Source organism: Somniosus microcephalus, chromosome 17 (genome assembly GCF_052327205.1).
Source record: "Somniosus microcephalus isolate GS21.2 chromosome 17, FLI_Smic_1.0, whole genome shotgun sequence".
Classification (NCBI taxonomy): Eukaryota; Metazoa; Chordata; class Chondrichthyes; order Squaliformes; family Somniosidae; genus Somniosus; species Somniosus microcephalus.
In genome coordinates this window covers 21,867,362-21,889,362 of record NC_141003.1, presented here as the reverse complement: position 1 = coordinate 21,889,362, position 22,001 = coordinate 21,867,362, and the positions used below count along the sequence as shown (strand labels likewise).

The 22,001-nt window shown below is 43.1% G+C and overlaps 1 protein-coding gene across 3 annotated transcripts in view; it reads right to left on the bottom strand.

Moving 5' to 3' along the window:
- Positions 1–22,001, bottom strand: part of LOC147105563 (zinc finger protein AEBP2) — a 68,082-nt gene that overhangs the window by 31,714 nt on the left and 14,367 nt on the right. For all 3 annotated transcript variants that reach the window (XM_086010037.1, XM_086010038.1, XM_086010039.1), the window contains exons 2-4: positions 20,397–20,504; positions 17,944–18,130; positions 14,100–14,224 (exon numbers count right to left, since the gene is read on the bottom strand). In XM_086010037.1, coding sequence (XP_085866163.1) covers positions 14,100–14,224; positions 17,944–18,130; positions 20,397–20,504 — 420 coding nt within the window. The remainder of the gene's footprint in view (positions 1–14,099; positions 14,225–17,943; positions 18,131–20,396; positions 20,505–22,001) is intronic.

The following is a 22,001-nucleotide window of genomic DNA, read 5'->3' as shown; positions in this document are numbered from 1 at the left end:
AGTAAGGGCTATTCATTTATGGGAGGTACATCAGGTAAGACCATGGCTGAATATTTACTCAGACGTCCTTTTTCTTGCAGGCCAAGCTATCTCATAATTAGGAGACAGCAGCAACGGATGGGTGGAGGGCAGCCTCAGCTGCAACCCCTCAGCGATCTTGAGGCACGCGTCCACAGGATTGTGGCAAGCCATGTGATCGGTCCCGTCGACCCTGGACAGGCCAACCCCGTTTGGGACAGTAATGGTAAGATCATCAGCTTTTTCTCCTCTTGCATTCCACTTGTCCCTCACATCAGCCTTTGACACTTTCAATCCAACTTACTAAATCGCTGCACTCCTTCCTCCCTTACTGCCCCCCTGTCCTCACGCTAAAGCCACTCTTGTACCTCCCTGCTTTCAGATGGTGATTCACCAGCTGAGAAGGGCCCTGAAGCTGCCAGTGGGAGTGAAGCTGCAGGCGAGGAGGAAGAGGAAGCCGGAGCATCAGCGCCACACTGGGAACACATCTTCCCTGGAGGGGAGCAGGGGGGGGGGTCTGATGAGGGTGAAGCTCCAGGACCCAGCGGGCTGCAGCAACGCGATGTGGCTTGGGGGCCTTCTCCCCAGAGACGGAGTAGGCCAGCGAGTCCTGCCCATTGCACTTGCCACCGCCTGTAGCCCAGACTGCTGCTGCCCATGCAGAGTTGGTGCAGTCTGCAGCCAGGCCCTCCAGGCCCAGAGCTGGTCGAGGTCGTCCTTCAAGGGCATCTGTAGTCTCAGGTTCTGACAATCAGCAACCTTCCACCAGCCTTGCTGCAGTCATTGGGGCCCCATTACGGAGGAGCAGTAGGGTGGGAAGGGCGGGGGGGGGGGGGTGAAAGAGTGCGCAAGGGAAGGAGATCACCCTCGAAGGGCAAAAAGTAGGAGGTGTGACAAAATGTTGGTCAATTTTTTATTAAAGGCCGAGGTTAGTGTTCAAACTTTGGTTTAGTGTTTTGGACATTATCTCCAGGATGTGAGAACTAGTTATGTTAATGAATGATTTTTTGTGTTTGTTTCCATTAGTTTGTCATGAAGAAATGACACGGGTTTGTAAAATAAAAGTTTTTGTATTCAAAATGTACAGGGTTGGCCTTTGGAATCATTGCTGCCTTGGCCGGCTTAGGGGTTGCGGGTTCGTTTCATTCATGTTCTCCATGCCAGAAGTCATTTCCTCAGTAGGGGCTTAGAAGCGGCTTGTTACCAGCCGTTGACGGACGGCCCTTAAAGTTTCAACATTGTGGGCCTCCCTCCCGCCTTGTGCTGCTGCTGATCATCCTCCGCTTCCTCCGGTGGTGCTCCAAGGCCTGGCGGCATTGGCTGGGTCCTGAGGATTGCCAGGTTATGCAGCACACAACTATGAAGAGGGAGACTCGCTCAGGCGAGGACTGCAGGGCTCGAGTGGTCCAGACAGTGGAACCGTTGCTTGAGCACGCCGATCGTCTGCTCAACGATGTTCCTGGTGCCAAGATGGCTCTCATTGTACCGCAGCTCAGCAGGGGTGTTGGGGTTACGGAGCGGTGTCATCAGCCAGCTGCACAGAGGATAACCCTTGTCCCAGAGGAGCCAACCACTTGGCTGATGCGGTGCCTGGAAAAGTTCTGGCACAGCAGTCTGGCGCAGGATGAAAGCATCGTGGCTGCTGCCAGGATAGTGGGCATTGACAGCGAATATGCGTGGTCACAGACCAACTGGACATTTAAGGAGTGGAACCCCTTGCGGTTTCGGAAAACCTCTGCATTCTCATGCGGTGCACGCAATGCCACATGCATGCAGTCAATGACGCCCTGCACCATGGGGAAGCCCGATATCCTCGCAAAGCCCAATGCGTGTTCATGCTGTTTGGCCCGGGTCATGGGGAAAGAGATGTACTGGCATCTCCTTTTATAGAGGGCTTTGGGACCTGACTGATACTGCAATGGACCGCGAACTGCGAGATATGGACCGCGAACTGGGAGATATTGGCAATGTCCCCAGTAGCTGCTTGAAAGGAGCCGGTGGCATAAAAGTTCAGAGCCACTGTGACCTTCACTGCCACCGACAGACGTCCTGGTCCTCAGTAGAGGCTGCAGATCTGGCTGCAGCAGGTGGCAGAGCTCAGTGACCACCTCCTTGCTGAAGCGCAGCCTGCGCAAACACTGCTCCGCAGACAAATTATTGTAGGTGAATTGTTGTCGAAATGCCCTGGGAGGGCAAGGTCTCCTGTACAGAGGCCTGTTGGCCCTCCTCCGTCTGGCCATGATTGCCACTCTCGCTCTGCGTCTCTGTTGCCTCAGATTCTGCAGGCGCAGGACGACGCCCCGAATCAGTGCAGCCCCCATAGTCGCTTGGTAATCGAAGTAATGAAGGTCAAATCCAAAAGTACCTGCAAAGTGATGCTCAGTAGGCAAAACTACTTCACACAGCGTTGACTCTATGCAGAAGTCTCTCCCTCTCTCTCAGAATCTCTCTGTCAGAATGAGTGGTGCAAAAATGTCTACTACAGAAAAAGCCAGGAAGAGGCCACCTTTAAATAGCAGCCCCCCCGCCGCAAGCCCCTCACTGACTGGGAAACGTTCTAGTTTCTGTCGTTGCTTGAGCCAGGCAGAAAAGGAGGGGGGGGGGGGGGCGCCACTCAATATCCAGTCCGGGGTGCCACAAGGGCGTTGCACGCTTGACTGACGTCAAGATCTGCGGGCGCAGGAGATCGGGGTGGTATTGTTTAGCGCCGTGGCAAAACATCTGGTCAATTTCGTGAGCGGCGCAGACTTCGCCGCGCCCGGGCGCTAGCTGCTTTGCACCCGATTGGTGCCCTCAAGGCGTTAACGGGAGGCGCAAACCAACCGAATATACACCGAGGGAGAAACAAAGTACCAGCAGCGTTTAACACCTAGGCTTTGATCATATTTACCAAACATAAAACATTCAGGAAACCACACATCCAAACCGAATATTTGCAACACTTTCCAGAATCGGAGATTGTTCACATGTGCATCTAATCCACTCATATAAACCAACCACTGAACTACATAGATACACATGACCACTGCCCAGAAATACAATTTACTTACAGTAAATTTACCAATTAGGAAACACCAGTAGAGACATTTTTTTTGATACAATTACAGATCTCATTGATTTATGGCCAAATTAAAGAGTTGTCTTCTATACATGGTTTGAAAAATCTCCCACTGAAATTATACAAGAAACTGAATAAAATGCTATTTCATAATGGATTCCTGATAAGCAAGTGAACACATTGTGATCAATAGGTAATAGGTCATTTACTGCTCCAACAATCTTTTGAGAGTGTATCCACAGTAACCATAAAATCCAAGTCAATAAATTACACCTGCAGGATTGGGTTGTGCCAACGAAATATAGGGAGCAGCAAAAACACGAGAGATTCCTAATCGATCACCTGTACAATTCAATTTGCGTCATATTTAAGAAAGTGTCCTAGTTCTAAAAACATTGCTAATAAACCAATCTTGGCATTAATCCCGTCTCATTCCTAATGGAGATTTCTCCCTAAAAGATTTATCTGGCCATTTTTAACTCCATGTCAACCTTCATGATGGACAACAGTACCCATCATTAGAGCACTTTACCCGGGAGAGAGAAGATTTAGAGGTTGCTAGAAATGCATAGCAAGGCTACTCGGTCTCCCCACATTTCTAAATGCAGGAGTGCTTTTTTTTTTTAAACCCAGAGTGGCAGGCAGGCCATGCTTGAATCATATAATTGGTGCTTTCTGCCAAAAAGTGTCAACTTACACACAGAGCTCCCTTAAAATGAGAAACAAATCACCAGACATCCTATTCTTTACTTTTAAAAAATTAATTTCAACTGATATTTTCTAAAGTTCTGTTCTCAACTTTCTGAAGTTTTTTTCAACAAATGCAGTAGTTAAACACGAAAGTTGATGTGACTACACATGTGTAACGCAAATCAGTACAGTAGACCAACACTTCAGCCCCACATAAGCCCCAAAATAGTTCAGGCATGTAACCCTTCACAAGAGCCCAAGTCCCAGAATCATTCCGTTACTACAATCTTAACCTTGAACGTCTTTTCGCATTGTACACAATATTCCAAAAGCAGCCTCACCAGTTTTCGCAGGGTTCAAATACCCAGTGGTTTTAACAATCAAATGCCACGAGATGGACTCTGGTGACTTAATCATCTGGACCAGAAATATCGCTTTAGTTTTGTGGCTACACTGGATAATGAAGCATTGCTGCATGGGATGCAACTGGCACTCTTCTCAATTTATAAAATGGTGGCAGCCTTGGTCAATTGATAGCACTCTCGCCTGAGTCACAAGGTCGTGGGTTCAAGCCCCACTCCAGGAGACTTGAGCATGTAGCCTAGGTTAACACTCCAGTGTTGAAGGTGCCGCCTTTCGGATGGGACATTAATTAGAATTCCCATCTTCCCTCTTGGATGGATGGAAGAGATTCCATAGCACTATTTGAAGATTAGAGGGGTTCTCCCTCAACCAAGAACACTAAGAGAGATTATATAGTCATTTATCTCACTGCTTTTAGTGGAACGGTGTATAAATTAGCTGGTGTGTTTCCCTACATTAGAATAGTGATAACACTTCAAAAGGTACTTTGATGAGTGGTTTTGGATATCCGAAGATCATTAAAAGGTGCTATATAAATGCAAGTTCTTTCTTTCTATACAATCTTCAATTAGATTTCTAAAAAAACTACCAAGGTCAAATATTGCTACAACTCTGATTGAAATGTAATGGTGAATTTTCAAATACTTTTTTTTAAACAGAAGATGGGCTTCTCAAGGTTGTGTATGGGCTGCCCTCTTGTGGACAAATACTGCAACCTACTAGATTCCTCCCACCACAATCATCATAGCCAAAAATTGGAAGAATTATTTGCTGTAATCTGTAGAGTTAATTGTATACAAGTACTGTAAATAAATTCTCATCACAGTAATCTATGCACTGAATTCTTAAATTTGTTATTATCTTAACTTTTTTCTAGTTTTTGCTGATGTGAATCAACGCTGTACGATGAAACTGGATCGCATAACGTAAAGGAGGCCTAAAGCAAACGTAAAGCACAGCACTTCCCCAATCACACTAACTGCAACGGGAACCAACTGAGCTTGGTGGGAAGTCATCTCATTATCAGCTGTGCACTACTGTAGAATGAAGAGGTCCTGCACAGGATGTAACTGGCAACCTTCTCAATTCATAATCTTGCTCACTTACTCAAGTTCCACTGAACCAAGACGGAGCTCTTATTAGCCAAATCAGTCAGATGGGAAGATATGGAGTTCCCGCATGCTATAGAAAACTGTAAGCATCAAACACATTGGGACTTGGTGCGAAAACAAACAGGAGCACTTTGCATGAGTAATGCACTCCTCCACATTAAAAAACTTGGGTATTTCCTATGTGGGTTCTTCATCAAGTCAAAATAAGCACGAAGCCAATGATGTAAGCCAATCCACTGAACTCTCCACTTGGGTATTCTGCAGAACAATTAACAACTTGGATTTTTCATTTAAAGGAGTTTCGGCGCTTAGGGTCAAATATGGCGCAGAATCATCCCATGTCTTTTGAGACTACAAAGTAACAGCAGCTTTCTCAGTCTTCCTGGCCTAATGATATTCTTTCGCCTCAGCTCATCTGCTGCTGAAACCCTCATCCATGCCTTTGTTACCTCTAGACTTGACTATTCCAACGCACTCCTGGCCGGCCTCCCATGTTCTACCCTCCGTAAGCTTGAGGTCATCGAAAACTCAGCTGCCTGTGTCCTAACTCACACCAAGTCCCATTCACCAGTGTGTTTGCTGACCTACATTAGTTCATGGTTAAGCAACGCCTTATTTTAAAATTCTCATCCTTGTTTTCAAACCCCGCCATGGCCTCACCCCTCCCTATCTGTAATCTCCTCCAGCCCCACAATCCACCCCCACCCAAAGATATCTGCGCTCCTCTAATTCTGGCCTCAAACATCCCCAATTTCAATCACTCCACCATTGCTGGCCATGCCTTCAGCTGCCAAGGCCATAAGCTCTGGAATTCCCTTCCTAAACCTCTCCACCTCTCTACTTCTTTCCTCCTTTAAGACACTCCTTAAAGCCTACCTCATTGACCATCTGCCCTAATATCTCATGCGGCTCGGTGTCGAATTCTGTTTTGTTAAGCTCTGGTGAAGCACCTTGGGACATTTTACTATATTAAAGGCGCTATATAAATACAAGCTGCTGTTGTTGTTTCTATATCCTCTGAGCAAAAGTTTCTGCATCTTCCCATTAGAAGCACAGATGCAGTTCCCTCCTTTCCCCGCCCCCCCCCCCCCCCACAGCATCCCCCTTTGAAGTTGTTGCCAGTATGGAAGTAGAACGGAAAGTAAGCAACCGATGTTCTCCTTAACAAGAACATCAAGTTCCTGGGATAAAAATCACTTTAATCCAAAAAAAAAGCTCCCTTTGCCTTGCAGGTATATTGTAAAATGGATGTTGAACTATTCAGTACAAGGTTTTATATATGGGGGGGGGGGGGGGGGGTCAGGGGGAAGAGGGCAAGCATTGTGACCAGCACAGCAGTACCAATGGCACCAATTTCTTAAAGGGATTATTTATCTCCTTCCCCTCCAACAGGCCTCTGCCTTTCCTTCTGTTGTGATTATAGCAATACGAGCATCTACGATATCTTCCTCTATGCTCCTCCCCTCCCCCATGAGGGCGACTTGATGTAGTGGGCACCAGTTCTACTGTCAATTCAAACTGCCAAGGGCAAAGTAAATGTAGCTGCTGAGTATTTATGTACTGTGCATCAAAAGGAAAGATTCCACACACTCCGCATCCAGCTCCATCTCCCTAAGATAGTCACCAAGGCTAGCACTGGCGAGATGGACATTGACTGGCGATACCATCGCTTGAAGAAACTCCCATCTCACTCTGATCAGTGGTACCCAATTTTGATCCTCTTGAATATGGTCACAGGATCTAATTCCACATAGCTTCACTGATGTGGAGGATCCAACTGCATGGCTGAAAGGGAGAACCCTGGCAAACTACATATGTCCAGAGGTTTGATTTCAAAATCTCACTTTGAATTTAAAGTGTTTTTGCAAAAAATGGCCAAATGCTCACAATAAATTCACACAAGTTGGCAGGCTGCAATTTTGTACTTTTGCACGAGCTGCATTCTTCTCTCGTTAGCCAACAGTCTCCACACTACCAGCGATGATAGCACTTGAACCTACAGTTCAGCGGCAGTGCAGCATCAAACCTTTCAACTACAGGGTGTTAAGAATCATTTTCTCTGAATTTTTTGCTCAAAGTGAGATGCTCGTGCCAGACAATGAAACGCTTCGCTCAGGGCAGCCAATGTTAATGTTAAGTGCTACTAGGTGAAGCACAGTATGTCAGATACAGAGCACAACTCCATCTACTCTGCTTCAACAATAAGCCTCACTCCCAACTACAGCACAGTGATATTGTTCACTTCCCGCACCAGCCAATTTAGTGCCAATTTGTCGTGTGTTAGTCAGAAGGGATAGAAGAGCAACAGTGGGTAACTAACTCCCTTGGAAAACAGTCTGAAATGTCCCACATTACAAGCTGGAGGTGGGAAACAGAAATACAGGATTAAAAACAGGAGCACAATTACAACAAGAAAAACAATCCACTTCCTTTTGTTAAAACACTCACTTGTGCAACACCCAAGCTATAAAGCATTTATTGGGTTCCTGGCCCCACTGCAGGATTTATTTCTGATTAATCCACAAAGGATAGAACAGAGCCACACTTATGTGCAACCACTAGATGGCTCCCAGTTATTTCCTTGATGAGATACAGAACCCAGAGTTGAAGGTCAAAAGAATGACTTGTGTTCCAACCGGCTGGAGAATAACAAAGCTATTATGGGAGCATAATGGCCAGAATTAAGGGACGGTAAAGACCTGGAAACACAGCCTCATAAAATGAGGGTATAGTAACTTACAGCAGAGCTAAATCATTCTGCTCACCAACTTGCCAGAATTATACTGGGTGACTTATGCCGAAGCTTTAGTGTATTGAACGACAAAAAGAACTTAGCAGCTTGCAAGTAATTTCAGTGTGCTTTTCTCCACCAGTTCCTTTGTCTGGTATAGCTCATCCTTGACAAGTTCCACACCCATAACAAAAGCTGCATTTTATTCCATTTTGTAATTCATTTCCTCAGGTTAAAAGACCAACCGCCTTAACCAACTCAAGTTTTAATTTTATTAAAAGTTCAAAATTTTAATCCAGAAAGCCCGACTTCTTGTACACAATTCTAGCATTTACTTATAAATAGATCATAATAATTGTCATAATTAATTAAAGCCAAATACTTTGAACAAGATTATAGACATCTGCAAAAACGTATGAAAAATTTCCCAAAGCAAAGAAGATATACACGCGAGAGGGAACAGAATCTTTAGCATATAAATTAATATCACTGACATTGCATCAGTACTTAACCAAATTTTCCTTTAAAAATTTTTGAAATGAAGATTAGAAGGAGCCACTTGCTTTTATTAAGGAAACTGAAATCTGGCCAAAATTGGAAAAAGAAACCTACTCTACACAAAATGCAACTCAATTGTCCGACACCTTGCAGACATTATACATTTTGGATTTATTTTTATTTTATTTTTTTTAATTTTTTAAAATTCTTTTCTCCCTTAGTCAACGTTTGTCATTGTCGAGTTAGCTCTCCCTGAACATTGACTCATTTTCTTCATAATATCACGACTATGTACATTTTGGTTGCAGCTTTTTTTTTTTACTTAAATGAGCACATTTTCAAGGTTTGCGGTTTGAAAGGACTCAGTTAGTCAGTCAACATACCATTCTGTCTCCAAATGTGTTGAACATGCATCTTGAGTAACAAATTGATTTCTAAGCTTAACTCAGTGTGGACAACAGAAACCGAACTGGAAATTTTTGGCAAATGAAATATGAAGCTTTATATCTGTGAACTGGTGTGTGGGGGCGCAATACCGCCATTTAATTCTGCACAACTTCTACTACAATAAAAACCAATGTCCAATTTTAAATTATTAAGTGCTGTATGTGTCTAGTTTTGTACTAAGCAAAAGCATTCTACCCTCTTCCCCCAAAAAGGTTTTAGCATGAAGTCGGACACAACATTCATTCGAGAGTAAAGCTCCTCCAATCGCTCAACAATTTAACCTCAGAACATGGTGACATTTCTACTTCCCACACAGGCCATCCTTGTGCTCTTTATGGGTTAATTGCAATTGGTGTTCTTTGTGCTGCGGACTTTGATGTCTAGAAAGATAGTTTGGAGACTGCTCAAACTCATTTCACGAAGGTTGCAGACAAGCTGTTACAGTTAACTGCTCTGGGTTGCCTTTGAACTAGCCCGAGGTAAAAGGACCATGCTCAGATGCTAAAGACTTGGAAAAATAAAGATTATTTTAAGTGGCAGTGTTCCCTTTTGGGGAAAAAAAGGCTTTAAAAGGTCAGTCACATATGACATAATATGATGTCAGGTGAATTTTTAAAGAGAAAACCGCTCCCTTCTTTGGGATACACACATCAGTGTTAATCATAGTGGGGATCATCTCAAGCATTCGAACTTCCCAACGGCTCTTGGTATTTAAGCAAAAGAATGATGTCCTACTGTGAAATCGCTTCCAGCAGAAACAATGTGCACTGGGCTGCTAGTGCTCTGAATTTTACTGTGCAAGGTGGATTCATAACAGGGGCAACACTAATAACCCTGTTACACTGATTATGATACATACTGTTGCACTGACAGTCCAGTTTATACTGTCAATTGTTTTGGCAAATAAACGGGAACTTTGCATTTGACAGATTTATACATGACTCTGGCTTTCCATGATAGATGTCAGTCAGCCATTTTCCCCAATGTTGGGGAAAACTTCACACAGCCTGATAAACACTGAAAGCGAATTGCTGATCTGAATGGGTTAACTAACTCAGCCAAGCTTTGCTTCTTGTACTTGCAACTGCTGGCAATTGGGTCAGAAATGAGGGGGGAGATCCCATTTCAGGAAGTATCGTCATCTCAGACACAAAGTGTGTCAGGTCATTTATATTTCTGCTTTGCTGCCACGAGTACTCTCGACATCAGAGGCAAGTTTCCTGATTATAACAACCTGAATTCATATAGCGCTTTTAATGTAATCAACGTCTCAGGTGATTCACGGATGAGAAATAGTATGGTGAGCAGTAATGGAGAGCAAGGAGAGCTGACCATAAAACATGGTCCAAGAGGGAGTTGGGGTTTAGTGGAGAGTTTCAGAGAGTAGGGCCAGGACAGCCAAAAGCATAGATACTTCAAGTTAACATTGGCGACTTCTGACGTAAACTAAGTTTTGTTAAAAGTTGCATTCATGAAATTCTGCTCCCAAGGACCTTCTCAGATGCCGTGGGATGGACTGTAGACGCCAGCAATGTAAAAACCGCATGGAAGTGATGTGGGTGTCTGCCTCCCAGAGGCACCAGGGCACCTTGTCACCAAATAACTGAATATCGGGGGCTAACCCAGGACTTTAATTTGTTTCATGCTTGCTCCCTGGTCTATTCTGCTCAGAGTGTCTATCTTTCATCACTCCAAGTCTTGCGGTTAATGTCCGATTTTTATATAGCATCGCAAGGTCACCAAGGCAGTGGTAACAAGTTGAATATCAAGTTGCGCTTGGCTGCACCACCTTCCCAAGACTGACCCAAACATCTGGCTCAGAGGAGAGCTGATCTTCAGCACAATAGCTCGAGTCAACAACACTGCAGAATCTGACCCGATGTGACATTAAAAAAAAAAAACACGTAAACTGTCCTATGCTCGTCGGTGCAAGTTCAAACCCTTGGGCCAGTTGCATCCTTTATTTGTGCACAGATTTTCTCCCTGGTTTCTTCATTACCCTTGCTCAGGTACAGTGCCATGTGTGCTGGCAGTCGCAGTGCCTTGCCCAAGTGGACGTTTATATGTAATCCTGAACAGGGAGCGTCTGAAGGCACTTTGAATTGAGGCCACCATATTCTAGACCAATCCAATCCAATCCTCACCCAGCGTGCATACACATGCACTTTCCAACAGGGAAATAAGAATCAGCTGATTTTACCCCTCTCCAGTCCAGGGCTGTGGAGGCCAATTGTGGAACCCCAACTGCTACTTGACCAAAATCAACTAATGACATAAATCAATAATTCAGGCTTTTATGGATTCATGCTACACTAAGCATCGTCTAATCTACTAAGCCAATGTGGAGACCTCGTTGACTATAACACAGATTTCACATGTGCATCTGGACTATATGGGCCACACCGATTCGGTTCATTCAAAAACTTAGTCACAGAATAAGAACTGCAGTACAACGCAGCAATTCTCCCACTTTGCACAAATCAGAATGCCACAACGTGCAGGGAGAGGAATATGGCCAGTGTAAATGTGATGGCGTTACTGATGTGGCTGACTTGTGCTAGACAAGTATGTATACGAGGTAGTTGCATATTTAGTTGAGCAAGTAATGAGCTGTGTTGCTCACCTGACAAAGACACGCCTTGATCTTATCTTCTATCAGAATATGGTAGAATTCTTCATTAAGATGGAGGGTGAAGTAGTTGATTCAGAGACTTGGGTACTGAATTTAAATAAAGGAAACTACGATGGTATGAGGCGCGAGTTGGCTAGGATGGATTGGGGAATGTTACTTAAAGGGTTGACTGTGAATAGGCAATGGCAAACATTTAAAGAGCGCATGGATGAAATACAGAATTTGTTCATCCCTGTTTGGCATAAAAATAAAACAGAAAAGGTGACTCAACATTGGCTAATGAGGGAAATTAGGGATAGCATAAGATCCAAGGAGAGGACATATAAATTGGCCAGAAAAAGCAGCAAACCTGAGGATGGGGAGCAGTTTAGGATTCAGCAAAGGAGGACAAAGGGATTAATTAAGAGGGGGGAAATAGAGTATGAGAGTAAGCTTGCAGGATACTTAAAAACTGACTGTAAAAGCTTCTATGGATATGTGAAGAGAAAAAGATTGGTGAAGTCAAGCGTAGGTCCCTTGCAGTCAGAATCAGGGGAATATATAATGGGGAACAAAGACATGGCAGACCAATTAAATACATACTTTGGTTCTGTCTTCACAAAGGAGGACACAAATAACCTCCCAGAGATGTCGGGGAACATACGGTCTAATGAGAGGGAGGAACTGAATCACAGAAGAATCACAGAAACCTCACAGTGCAGATAGAGGCCATTTCGGCCCATCGAGCCTGCACCGACACATATCCCACCCGATCCCCGTAACCCCTACACCAACACATATCCCACCAAATCAGTATTTGTAGGGAAATGGGTGTTAGGGAAATTGACGGGATTGAAGGCCGATAAATCCCCAGGGCCTGATAATCTACATCCTAGGGTGCTTAAGGAAGTGGCCCTAGAAATAGTACATGCATTGCTGGTCATCTTCCAAAATTCTATAGACTCTGGCACAGTTCCCATAGATTGGAGGGTAGCTAATGTAACCCCACTATTTAAAAAAGGTGGTAGAGAAAAAACGGGGAATTGTAGACCAGTAAGCCTGACATCAGTAGTGGGGAAAATGCTAGAGTCCATTATAAAAGATGTAATAGCAGAGCATTTGGAAAACAGTGACAGGATCGGACAAAGTCAACATGGATTTACAAAAGGTAAATCATGCTTGACTAATCTCGAATTTTTTTTTGAGGATGTAACTGGTAGAATAGATAAGGGAGAACCAGTGGATGTGGTGTATTTGGACTTTCAGAAGGCTTTCGATAAGGTCCCGCATAAGAGATTAGCGTGCAAAGTTAAAGCACATGGGATTGGGGGTAAGGTACTGACTTGGATAGAAAACTGGTTGGCAGGCAGGAAGCAAAGAGTTGGAATAAACGGGTCTTTTTCCGAGTGGAAGGCAGTGACTAGTGGGGTACTGCAGGGATTGGGGCTAGGACCCCAGTTATTCACAATATATATTAATGATCTACACAAGGGAACTAGATGTAATATCTCCAAGTTTGCAGATGACACAAAGCTGGGTGGGCGTGTGTGCTGTGAGGAGGATGCAGAGAAACTCTAGTGCAATTTGGACAGGTTGGGTGATTATACTGCATCTGCCATGCATCTGCCCAATGTGGATAAATGCGAGGTTATCCACTTTGGTGGCAAAAACAGGAAGGCAATAGATTGGGAGAAGAGGAAGTGCAACGAGACCTGGGTGTCCTTGTGCACCAGTCGCTGTAAGCATGCAGGTGCAGCAGGCGGTTAAGAAGGCAAATGGTATGCTGGCCTTCATAGCAAGAGGATTCGAATACAGGAGCAAGGATGTCTTGCTGCAGTTGTACAGGGTCTTGGTGAGACCACACCTAAAGGCATTGTGTGCAGTTTTGGTCGCCTTATCTAAGGAAGGATGTTCTTGCTATGGAGGGAGTGCAGCGAAGATTCACCAGACTGATACCTGGGGGGGCAGGAATGACATATGAAGAGAGATTGGGTCGATTAGGCTTATATTCGCTAGAGTTTAGAAGAATGAGAGGGGTTCTCATTGAAACTTATAAAATTCTAACAGGATTAGACAGACTAGATGCAGAAAGGATGCCCCCGATGGCGTGGGAGTCCAGAACCTGGGGTCACAGTCCAAGGATAAGGGGTAAGCCATTTAGAACTGAGTTGAGGAGGAATTTCTTCACCCAGAGAGTGGTGAACATGTGGAATTCTCTACCACAGAAGACAGTTGAGGCCAATTCATTAAATATATTCAAGAAGGAGTTAGATATATTTCTTAAGGCTAAGGGGCTCAAGGGGTATGGGGAGAAAGCAGGGACAGGGTACTGAATTTGGATGATCAGCCATGATCGCATTGAATGGCGGAGCAGGCTTGAGGGGCCGAATGGCCTACTCCTGCTCCTATCTTCTATGTTTCTATCCTTTAATGTGTTTCCAGCCTACTTTTATTTATAGCCTCAAGGTGTACAGGAATGGAAGGACGCTGTGATAAGAAGAATTTATTTTCATGATTGAAAGTAACAGCTTCATGATTGGAACAGCAGTCTATTGGCAAAGCTTTACTCACTGTGCTATGGAACACAACACTATGCCCATTTCCATGACTTTCAATATGGGTCGACAGATTAAAGCAGATGGCACGATGTCTTATGGCATCCATTGTTTGAGCATCAAAAAAGTCATGTGGTCTTGCTGTAAAAACAAAGATAAAATATCAAAAGGGGCAGTTCACCAGTGGGCATAGCATCACTCGCATTACTGCAATTTTTAAAAGCTATCCAGTTAAAATCATGAAGATAGGAAAGCAATTACATTAAAAATTGCTCTCAAGTTAACGTGTCCTGAAAACGTTAAAACAGCAATAGTGACAATGCTACAGAAATTGGAAAAGTGGTCACAGTATAAAAGAATTCTAACTTGATTTCCAACTCAATTATTTTAGACAAAACATACACTTGTGTAACACACTGAAGCATACAAAAGTCAGGTGGTTTATTATACTAGCTATGCACACCATCTCGAGTTGGCTGAACTGAAGAGTGCAAAGTGGGTACATTATAGCTTTTCAATATCACAGGTTACTTGTGGATGCAATACTGTTGAGCCTTTAATTATATGCTCAGTTACTCTCTCTCTCGACAGAAGAACTAAACAGCTCTCAAAAGATTCAATATGCAAGCTCCACATTCTCCTCCCCCAAAAAGGGTTTCCTCAGCCCCAACAGCCAGTTGTAATTTAATAAATTCTCTATATCTTATACATACCACCTAAAAAAAAAATTCGGCTGGAGTGAATTATAGCGTGTAACTTGATCACTAACTTCTGACGACTACATAAACTTTCATTGCATCAGCCCAAACATAATCACAATTACCTTGATTTCCTTACAGCCCTGCAACACACTCCAACTCATGTTAGAATAGCTGTAATGTATCGCCGCACCATCTGTTACCAGTTATTTTACCTTGCTTCCCTTTGTGAAGCATGGCCATGTCATCATGACAAGCTGAGGCCAACTGATAAACAACAGGTGTTTGAACCTAAAGTTGCTGGAATTACAAGGAAATAACCAGCATATGATTTTAGGAATATAGGATATAATTTTCAGGCACAGGTTATGGAATATATTTAGGTTCCAAAGAGAAAAAAAAAGATAAAATTCTGATCCACACAAATCCATGAGTTATACACCAGTCAATTATTTGTTCACAATAATGAGCAAAATGACCTGATTCATGGCAAAATCTCTTCAGCAGAACAAGTTTTAGTATGCAACGGAGTGGAGACACACATCTAATACAGTAATGAAAAGTATTCACAGAATCACAGAATCCCCACTGTGCAGATAGAGGCCATTTCGGCCCATCGAGCCTGCACCGACACATATCCCACCCTATCCCCGTAACCCCACGTATTTAATCCCCTAACACTAAGGGTCAATTTATCATAGCCAAATCAACCTAACCCGCACATCTTTGGACTGTGGGAGGAAACCGGAGCACCCGGAGGAAACCCACGCAGACACAGGGAGAATGTGCAAACTCCACACAGACAGTCGCCCGAGGCCAGATTTGAACCCAGGTCCCTGGCGCTGTGAGGCAACAGTGCTAACCACTATGCCACCGTATTAACCATGAAGAAAAAATTCTCAATCCAAGAATATTCAGCATACAAAAGTACTGTGCATGCCATAATAGCACCCACTGTAATAATCATTTACAGCAAGAGCAGTAGAACTGAAACAAAGACTAACCTTTGCTTAGGACATGGATGTTCTAGCAGCTAAAGTGATTTCAAGGTTCCATCTTCAGAAAAATACTTGGGATTGAATCTTTTTGTGCTCAACAAAGCTTAGAATTTAACATTATTCTGCACTGACTGTTTTTCAAGAGTGAACTTGTTACATAAATGTACTACTGCCTTCAAATCAGTAGTAAAAAACCATTAACGTTACTTCCACTGCCAGCAGTGAAAGCAAAGTCATCTTGTGAAAACATTAGGACGGTAACCCTTTATGACAATCTTGGCCATGGCCTCAAGGGAGCAACAAGATTTTCCATATTATGAACAAGCATTAACTTTGGAATCTCAAAAAAATTCATTCACTAACTTTTTTTCCAGCACTGCCTGTTCATATGTCAGATAAGCAAAGTTGTTAAAATCATATAGCATAGGTGGTCATTTGGCCTATTATGCCTGTGCTTTCTTTGAAAGAGCTATCCAATGAATCTCACTCCCCTGCTCTTTCCCCATAGCCCTACAAATATTTCCTTTTCAAGTATATCTCCAATTTCCATTGGAAAGTTACTATTGAATCTGCTTCCACCATCCTTTCAAGCTATGCATTCCAGATCACACCTCGCTGCGTAAAAAAAATTCACATCTCCCCTCTGGCTCTTTTGCCGATTATCTTAAATCTGTATCCTCTGGTTACCGACCCTGCTAAGTGAATCAGTTTCTCCTTTTTCACTCTATCAAAACCATTCATGATTTTTAACACCTCTATTAAATCCCCCCTTAATCTTCTCTGCACTAAAGAGAATAATCTCATCTTCTCCAGTCTCTCCACCAAAGTCCAATCATCCCTGCTACCATTTTAGTAAATCTTCTCCAAGGCCTTGACATCCTTCCCGAATTGTCTTGTTCCGTGCCAAACTCCCCCTCCCTGTTAAACGTCGATTATATAAAAGCTTGCTTCAGTCAGTCTCTCTGCTGGTTTTATGATCTATGCATCACAATTTGAATTACTTACAACAGATGTTCATCTCCCTCGTGAGACAAAGAACAATTTTGAACAGCACAAAGTCTGTTTCTTCCATCAAGAGACGCTTGATGAGAATATGCCATCATTCTGAATGAGAAGTAAGTTACCGTCAAGTGAAGCACTGTTCTGCACGAAGCACTTTCATCATGAGGCAAACTTTCGAGTTGGGCCTATAGTTGAATACTAAGTACAAGCATTTGGAGTGGGAACAAACTTGCTTCATCGTCACTGGGTTAAAACCCTGAAACTCCCTCCCTAACACTGTGGGAGTACCTTCACCACACTGACTACAGCGGTTCAAGGCGGCGGCTCACCACCACCTTCTCGAGGGCAATTAGGGACGGGTAATGATGGCCTTGCCAGCGACGCCCACATCCCATGAACGAGTTAAAAAAGAAAACCTGCAATTGTCATAGATCCTCAGATTATTGACCTACACAACTTCCTCACCATTCCACCAGGCAACAGAAGACATTTTTTAACCCATCTGAGGCTTGAGACATTGTAATGACTGTATAACTGAGTACAGTACCTTGCTAGGTAGCTTCAGAAGGCATTAAATGTAAGCCTTGTAAAGTGAGACTGCAGTCACGTATTGGCCAGGCCAGGTAAAAGTAGCAGGTTCTCTTTCCTGAAGGGCATTAGTAAACCCATTGGGTTTTTACAACCATTTAGCAGGGAGGTTGAGGTGGGTGAGGGAGAAGGAAGTTACCAGGCCAAGAACAGGCACATGCATGCTAAATTTCCTCTGCCCATCAACTGCACAAAAGCACCCCTATCCCCTAATGAATATTTTCATTTCCTACACCAGCCAAATTACAGGCAATGCGATGTCCAAAAGTAACTAGGCCGAGAGTGCCTAAACTCACATCGTCCAAGACCAATCATGTATAACCACCAAGGACAAAAAGACTTCCATCCGATCAGTCCGGACGGAATTAAAACCAAAGTATGTTTACCCACAGTGCCTCCTCCAGCTCTATCAACCAGATCAACTAAATATCAACTGTTGAATCCAAAAATGTGGCACTAAAATGCTGCATTGTAAACCACTAATAATGGCCAGAGCTAGAAACAGGATGATTCACAATGACCAGATACTGGTTGCAGATGAAATAGTGTAAAAATCAGAGATATGAAAACTCACGTAGCGAGCGTCGTCGCTTATTTTTTAGCCTCCTTCGTTTGTTCATAACCGCTTTGGAAGGAGACTCCTCCTTGACCTTCGGCTGACTAGTGACTTTTCCAGAGCTTTGCTGGCTGAAGTGTGTTGGTACATGACGAGCAAGGCCACCTTGAGATGCAAAGCTAGCAGTACACCCACCAACAACACACTGGAAAAAAAAACAGAAAAGGTCACATTTCACCTTGCAATATCAAGAGTAAACCACTGCAAAATCATAACTGTACAGCAAGCTGAATGTTGAGCAAATGCAACTGTAGTTACATGAATAAGACAGAATGACCAGGAGGTACTGCACCCCACCCAAATTTGTATTCTAAAATTAAGCACTTCAGATCTGATTTCTGATGAAAATTAACTGCTTATGAAGCACTCGGGTATTGATTTTGAAGATCCCAAATAGTGTCAGGATGCCCATTCATTTGCATGCAATTACCCACTAAATCAGCTCTCTACACGAGCAAAAGAAAAAATGAAAAAAATTGTTCCAAAAATTTGGGAGATGGGATTGGGTGGTTTGTTTGTGAATGCACCAAGCTTTCAAAACAATATTGGAAAGTTAGAAACATTAATAACTCTGGAGGGATATGATATAGTAGCTATATTGGAGGTGTGGTTTAAGCTTTGGAGGGGGCAAAGAGCTTAATACTCCTGCAGAACATTTTCTGGGGCGAGCGGAAAGATATATTGGCCTTGGAGGGGGTACTGCCCAGATTCACTAGAACACTAGGATTTAAAGGTTTAAATTAGGAGGGCAGGTTGCATAAACTTGGTTTGTATTCCCTTGAGATTAGAAAGTTGTGGGGTGATCGATTGGAGGTCTTTAAAATGATAAAAGGGATCCAATAGTGTAGATAGAGAGAAACTATTTCCTCTGGTGAGGGAATCTGGAACAAGGGGACATACTCCTAAGTAGAGGTAGGTCATTTAGCAGTAAAGTCAGGAAACACTTTCACGCCAAGGGGAGTGGAAATCTGGAACACTCGCACAATAGGCTGTGGCTGCTGGGTCAATTGAAAAATTCAAAACGGAGATTGATAGATTTGTTATTTAAGGGTACTAAATGATTTGGAGCAAAGGTATCGAACAGAATGGCAGAACAGGCTTGAGGGGCTGAATGGCCTACTCCGGTCCCCAAGTTCCTATGAAAAAGGTGGGATGGCAGTGTTAGTAAAGTGCCTACTGCAGTGCCAGAACATAATGATGAGAAGGTTGATCTGAAGGAGATCCAAACCAGTCTCATCTACCTACCCTCAGTTCCACAGTACAACACACAGTCCATTATTACTACCTGATCAGTTTTAGCTGCTGCTTGTTTGGGTTTTTCCTCCTCCCCTGGTCCTTAGCAGCTTTCAAGAAGCAACTCGCTACTCGGTTTAAACAGAAGCAGACAACACAATCAATGCTAGCTTACTAAATGGGTTACTTACTGATGTTCTACTGTGCGTTATAGGGACATCATCAACCATGGCTAACTGTCGTCAATTTGAGTTTTAACATACAAATCACAGATAAATGTTCAAACCCCGATTACGCTGTGGGAGAACGTGGACAAAACTCCAGCAGGATTTAACTGGTCAAACCGGAGGGTGTCACTTACTTAAGATGAAAAACTCAACTTCAGGGATAAATTACACATGCATTTTAATAAAATAATGCTCATTGCTCAACAGCAATTATGAAAGTGCTAATAATCCATATCAGATTCTAACTTTCAACAGCAAGTATCCTGTGAAAACACTGGTGCTATATTATAAACCCACATTCATGTCATATACTATTCTGTAGCTAATACCACTTTCCAATAACTTAAATGTTCAGAAAACCAGTTAGGCTGCAGTTATGCTGTCAAATGTCCTCATCAATGTACTGCAATACTTTAAAAGATCCCAATTTGAGGCCCAACAATGCCACTAAAGGCAAGCAGAGAGAGATCCTGCCAACAGGCAGTCTTGCAGCATCTCAAGATCAAAGTCTGCAGTCTAACTCCAAACTGGTGTGAAGGTGCATTTTAAAAGTGCCCTAGTAGCCCTACTCTTAGCTTTGCTTTCTATACATACATTCAAGCTCTCAGGCGCAGAGCTCCTTTGTGGGTCATCTAATTGCAACCTTGACATGTGTAGCTAGCAGGATCAGTCTGCCAGTTATGCATCATACTACAGATATACAGGCCAGAGGCCAAAGGCAGCCGTATATTCAGCCTTATTCTGTAACAATTGGTCTCCAAAGGCATATTTCAACCTAGTAAGGCAGTCTGCGACTTAATCCAAAAAGGTTAGGTATTTTGGGAGCTCGGTGTGGGTATTTCCGCATAATTTTAACACTCATTACTTTCGACTCATTCCCTACGAAATTGTGCCAGTGCTTTTCTGAAGCCATGATTGGATAGAATTTGCAACGAATATTTTCACACCTACCTTAAAGGGTTTGTCTCCACTATGTGTAAGCATGTGCCTCTGCAGCCAGCTCTGACTAGTAGACGGTGTGTTGTATACTTTGCAACCTTTCCATAGACAGACAAATACCTGAAAAACACAGAAATTTGGCAGATGTTTGAAATACTACTTTAAGGACACACCCAGTCAATGTTTTAGAGGAATTTTTTCCTCCTTTAATAAAATTATATATTTTTGGTGAAACAGACAAGATGAGGAATGTCAGTGCTCACTAACAGAACACCTTTCTCTTTTGGGCTCCCATTACTACCACAGCACTCCGACATGAAACTTAATACAACCACAAGCAAAGTAAAGTTCTGTCTACACGGCCCCAAAAATGTGCCCAAATGCAGAAAAGTACTCGTACTGTACACCAGTTTGACATCTTTTATATATCAGTCATCCTTATAATCAGATGACTATTTATGCCAAATTGTGACTAATAGTGCCAAGAACTCTCTCCCACTAAAAACTGAAGGCTACTCAATAATGACACATATGACCTTCACAGCTGGTAGGAGGGCTTTTATCCCATCACCCTGGGCTGCTTTTGAGTCTGACCTTTATAATGCTGATCCTTTTTATAAGGCTCTATTTGTGAGTCAGTCAAAAACATTACACACCCTTTGGATTCAAGCCATAAAAATGCATCAAAGTTGAGTGTGCAACATCAAATCTTTTACTTAAGGGAGCTGCTGCATATTAAAAAAAGGTAATGCAAGAGAAATCTAATATGCACAAATTAGGCTTAAAAAACAAACTGATTCAATTCAATTCAATTTTTATTTGTCATATATGCAGCAGACGTGTGTACTGCACAATGAAATGAGAGGGCTTTAAACTAACTAGTGGGGGGGGGGGGGGGGGGGAAGGTTCCTAGAGAGCAAATAATAAAAATGACAACAGAGAAGGTCATAGACTTAGGTAGCAGTGGGGAAATTAAAAACCAGAGCGTGTCAGGAAGGGGCAGAAGGTATGGAGTAAAAGGTAAAGTAAGAAAAAGGGCAAAAGCAGGAACTAAGTGTCACAAAACATCTTTGAAAGTTCTCTATCTGAATGCACGTAGCATTCGTAACAAAATAGACGAGTTAATGGCACAAATAACTACATATGGGTATGATCTTGTGGCCATTACAGAAACATGGCTGCAGGGTGACAATGCCTGGGAATTAAACATACCAGGTTATTTAACGATCAGGAAGGACAGGCAGGAAGGAAGGGGAGGTGGGGTGGCTATGTTAATAAAGGAAGGAATCACTGTAATACAGAGAAATGATATTGGTCAAAAGATCAGGATAATGAAACAGTTTGGGTGGAGGTAAGGAATAATAAGGGGAAAAAAACACTAGTGGGCGTAGTCTATAGGCCTCTGAACAGTGGCAACTCTGTTGGACGGAGTATCAATCAGGAAATAGTTGAGGCTTGTAATAAGGGAACATCTATAATTATGGGGGATTTTAATTATCATATTAATTGGACAAATCAAATTGGGCAGGGCTGCCTTGAGGATGAGTTCATTGAGTGCATTAGGGATGGGTTTCTTGAGCAGTATGTAACTGAACCGACCAGGGGGCAAGCAACCTT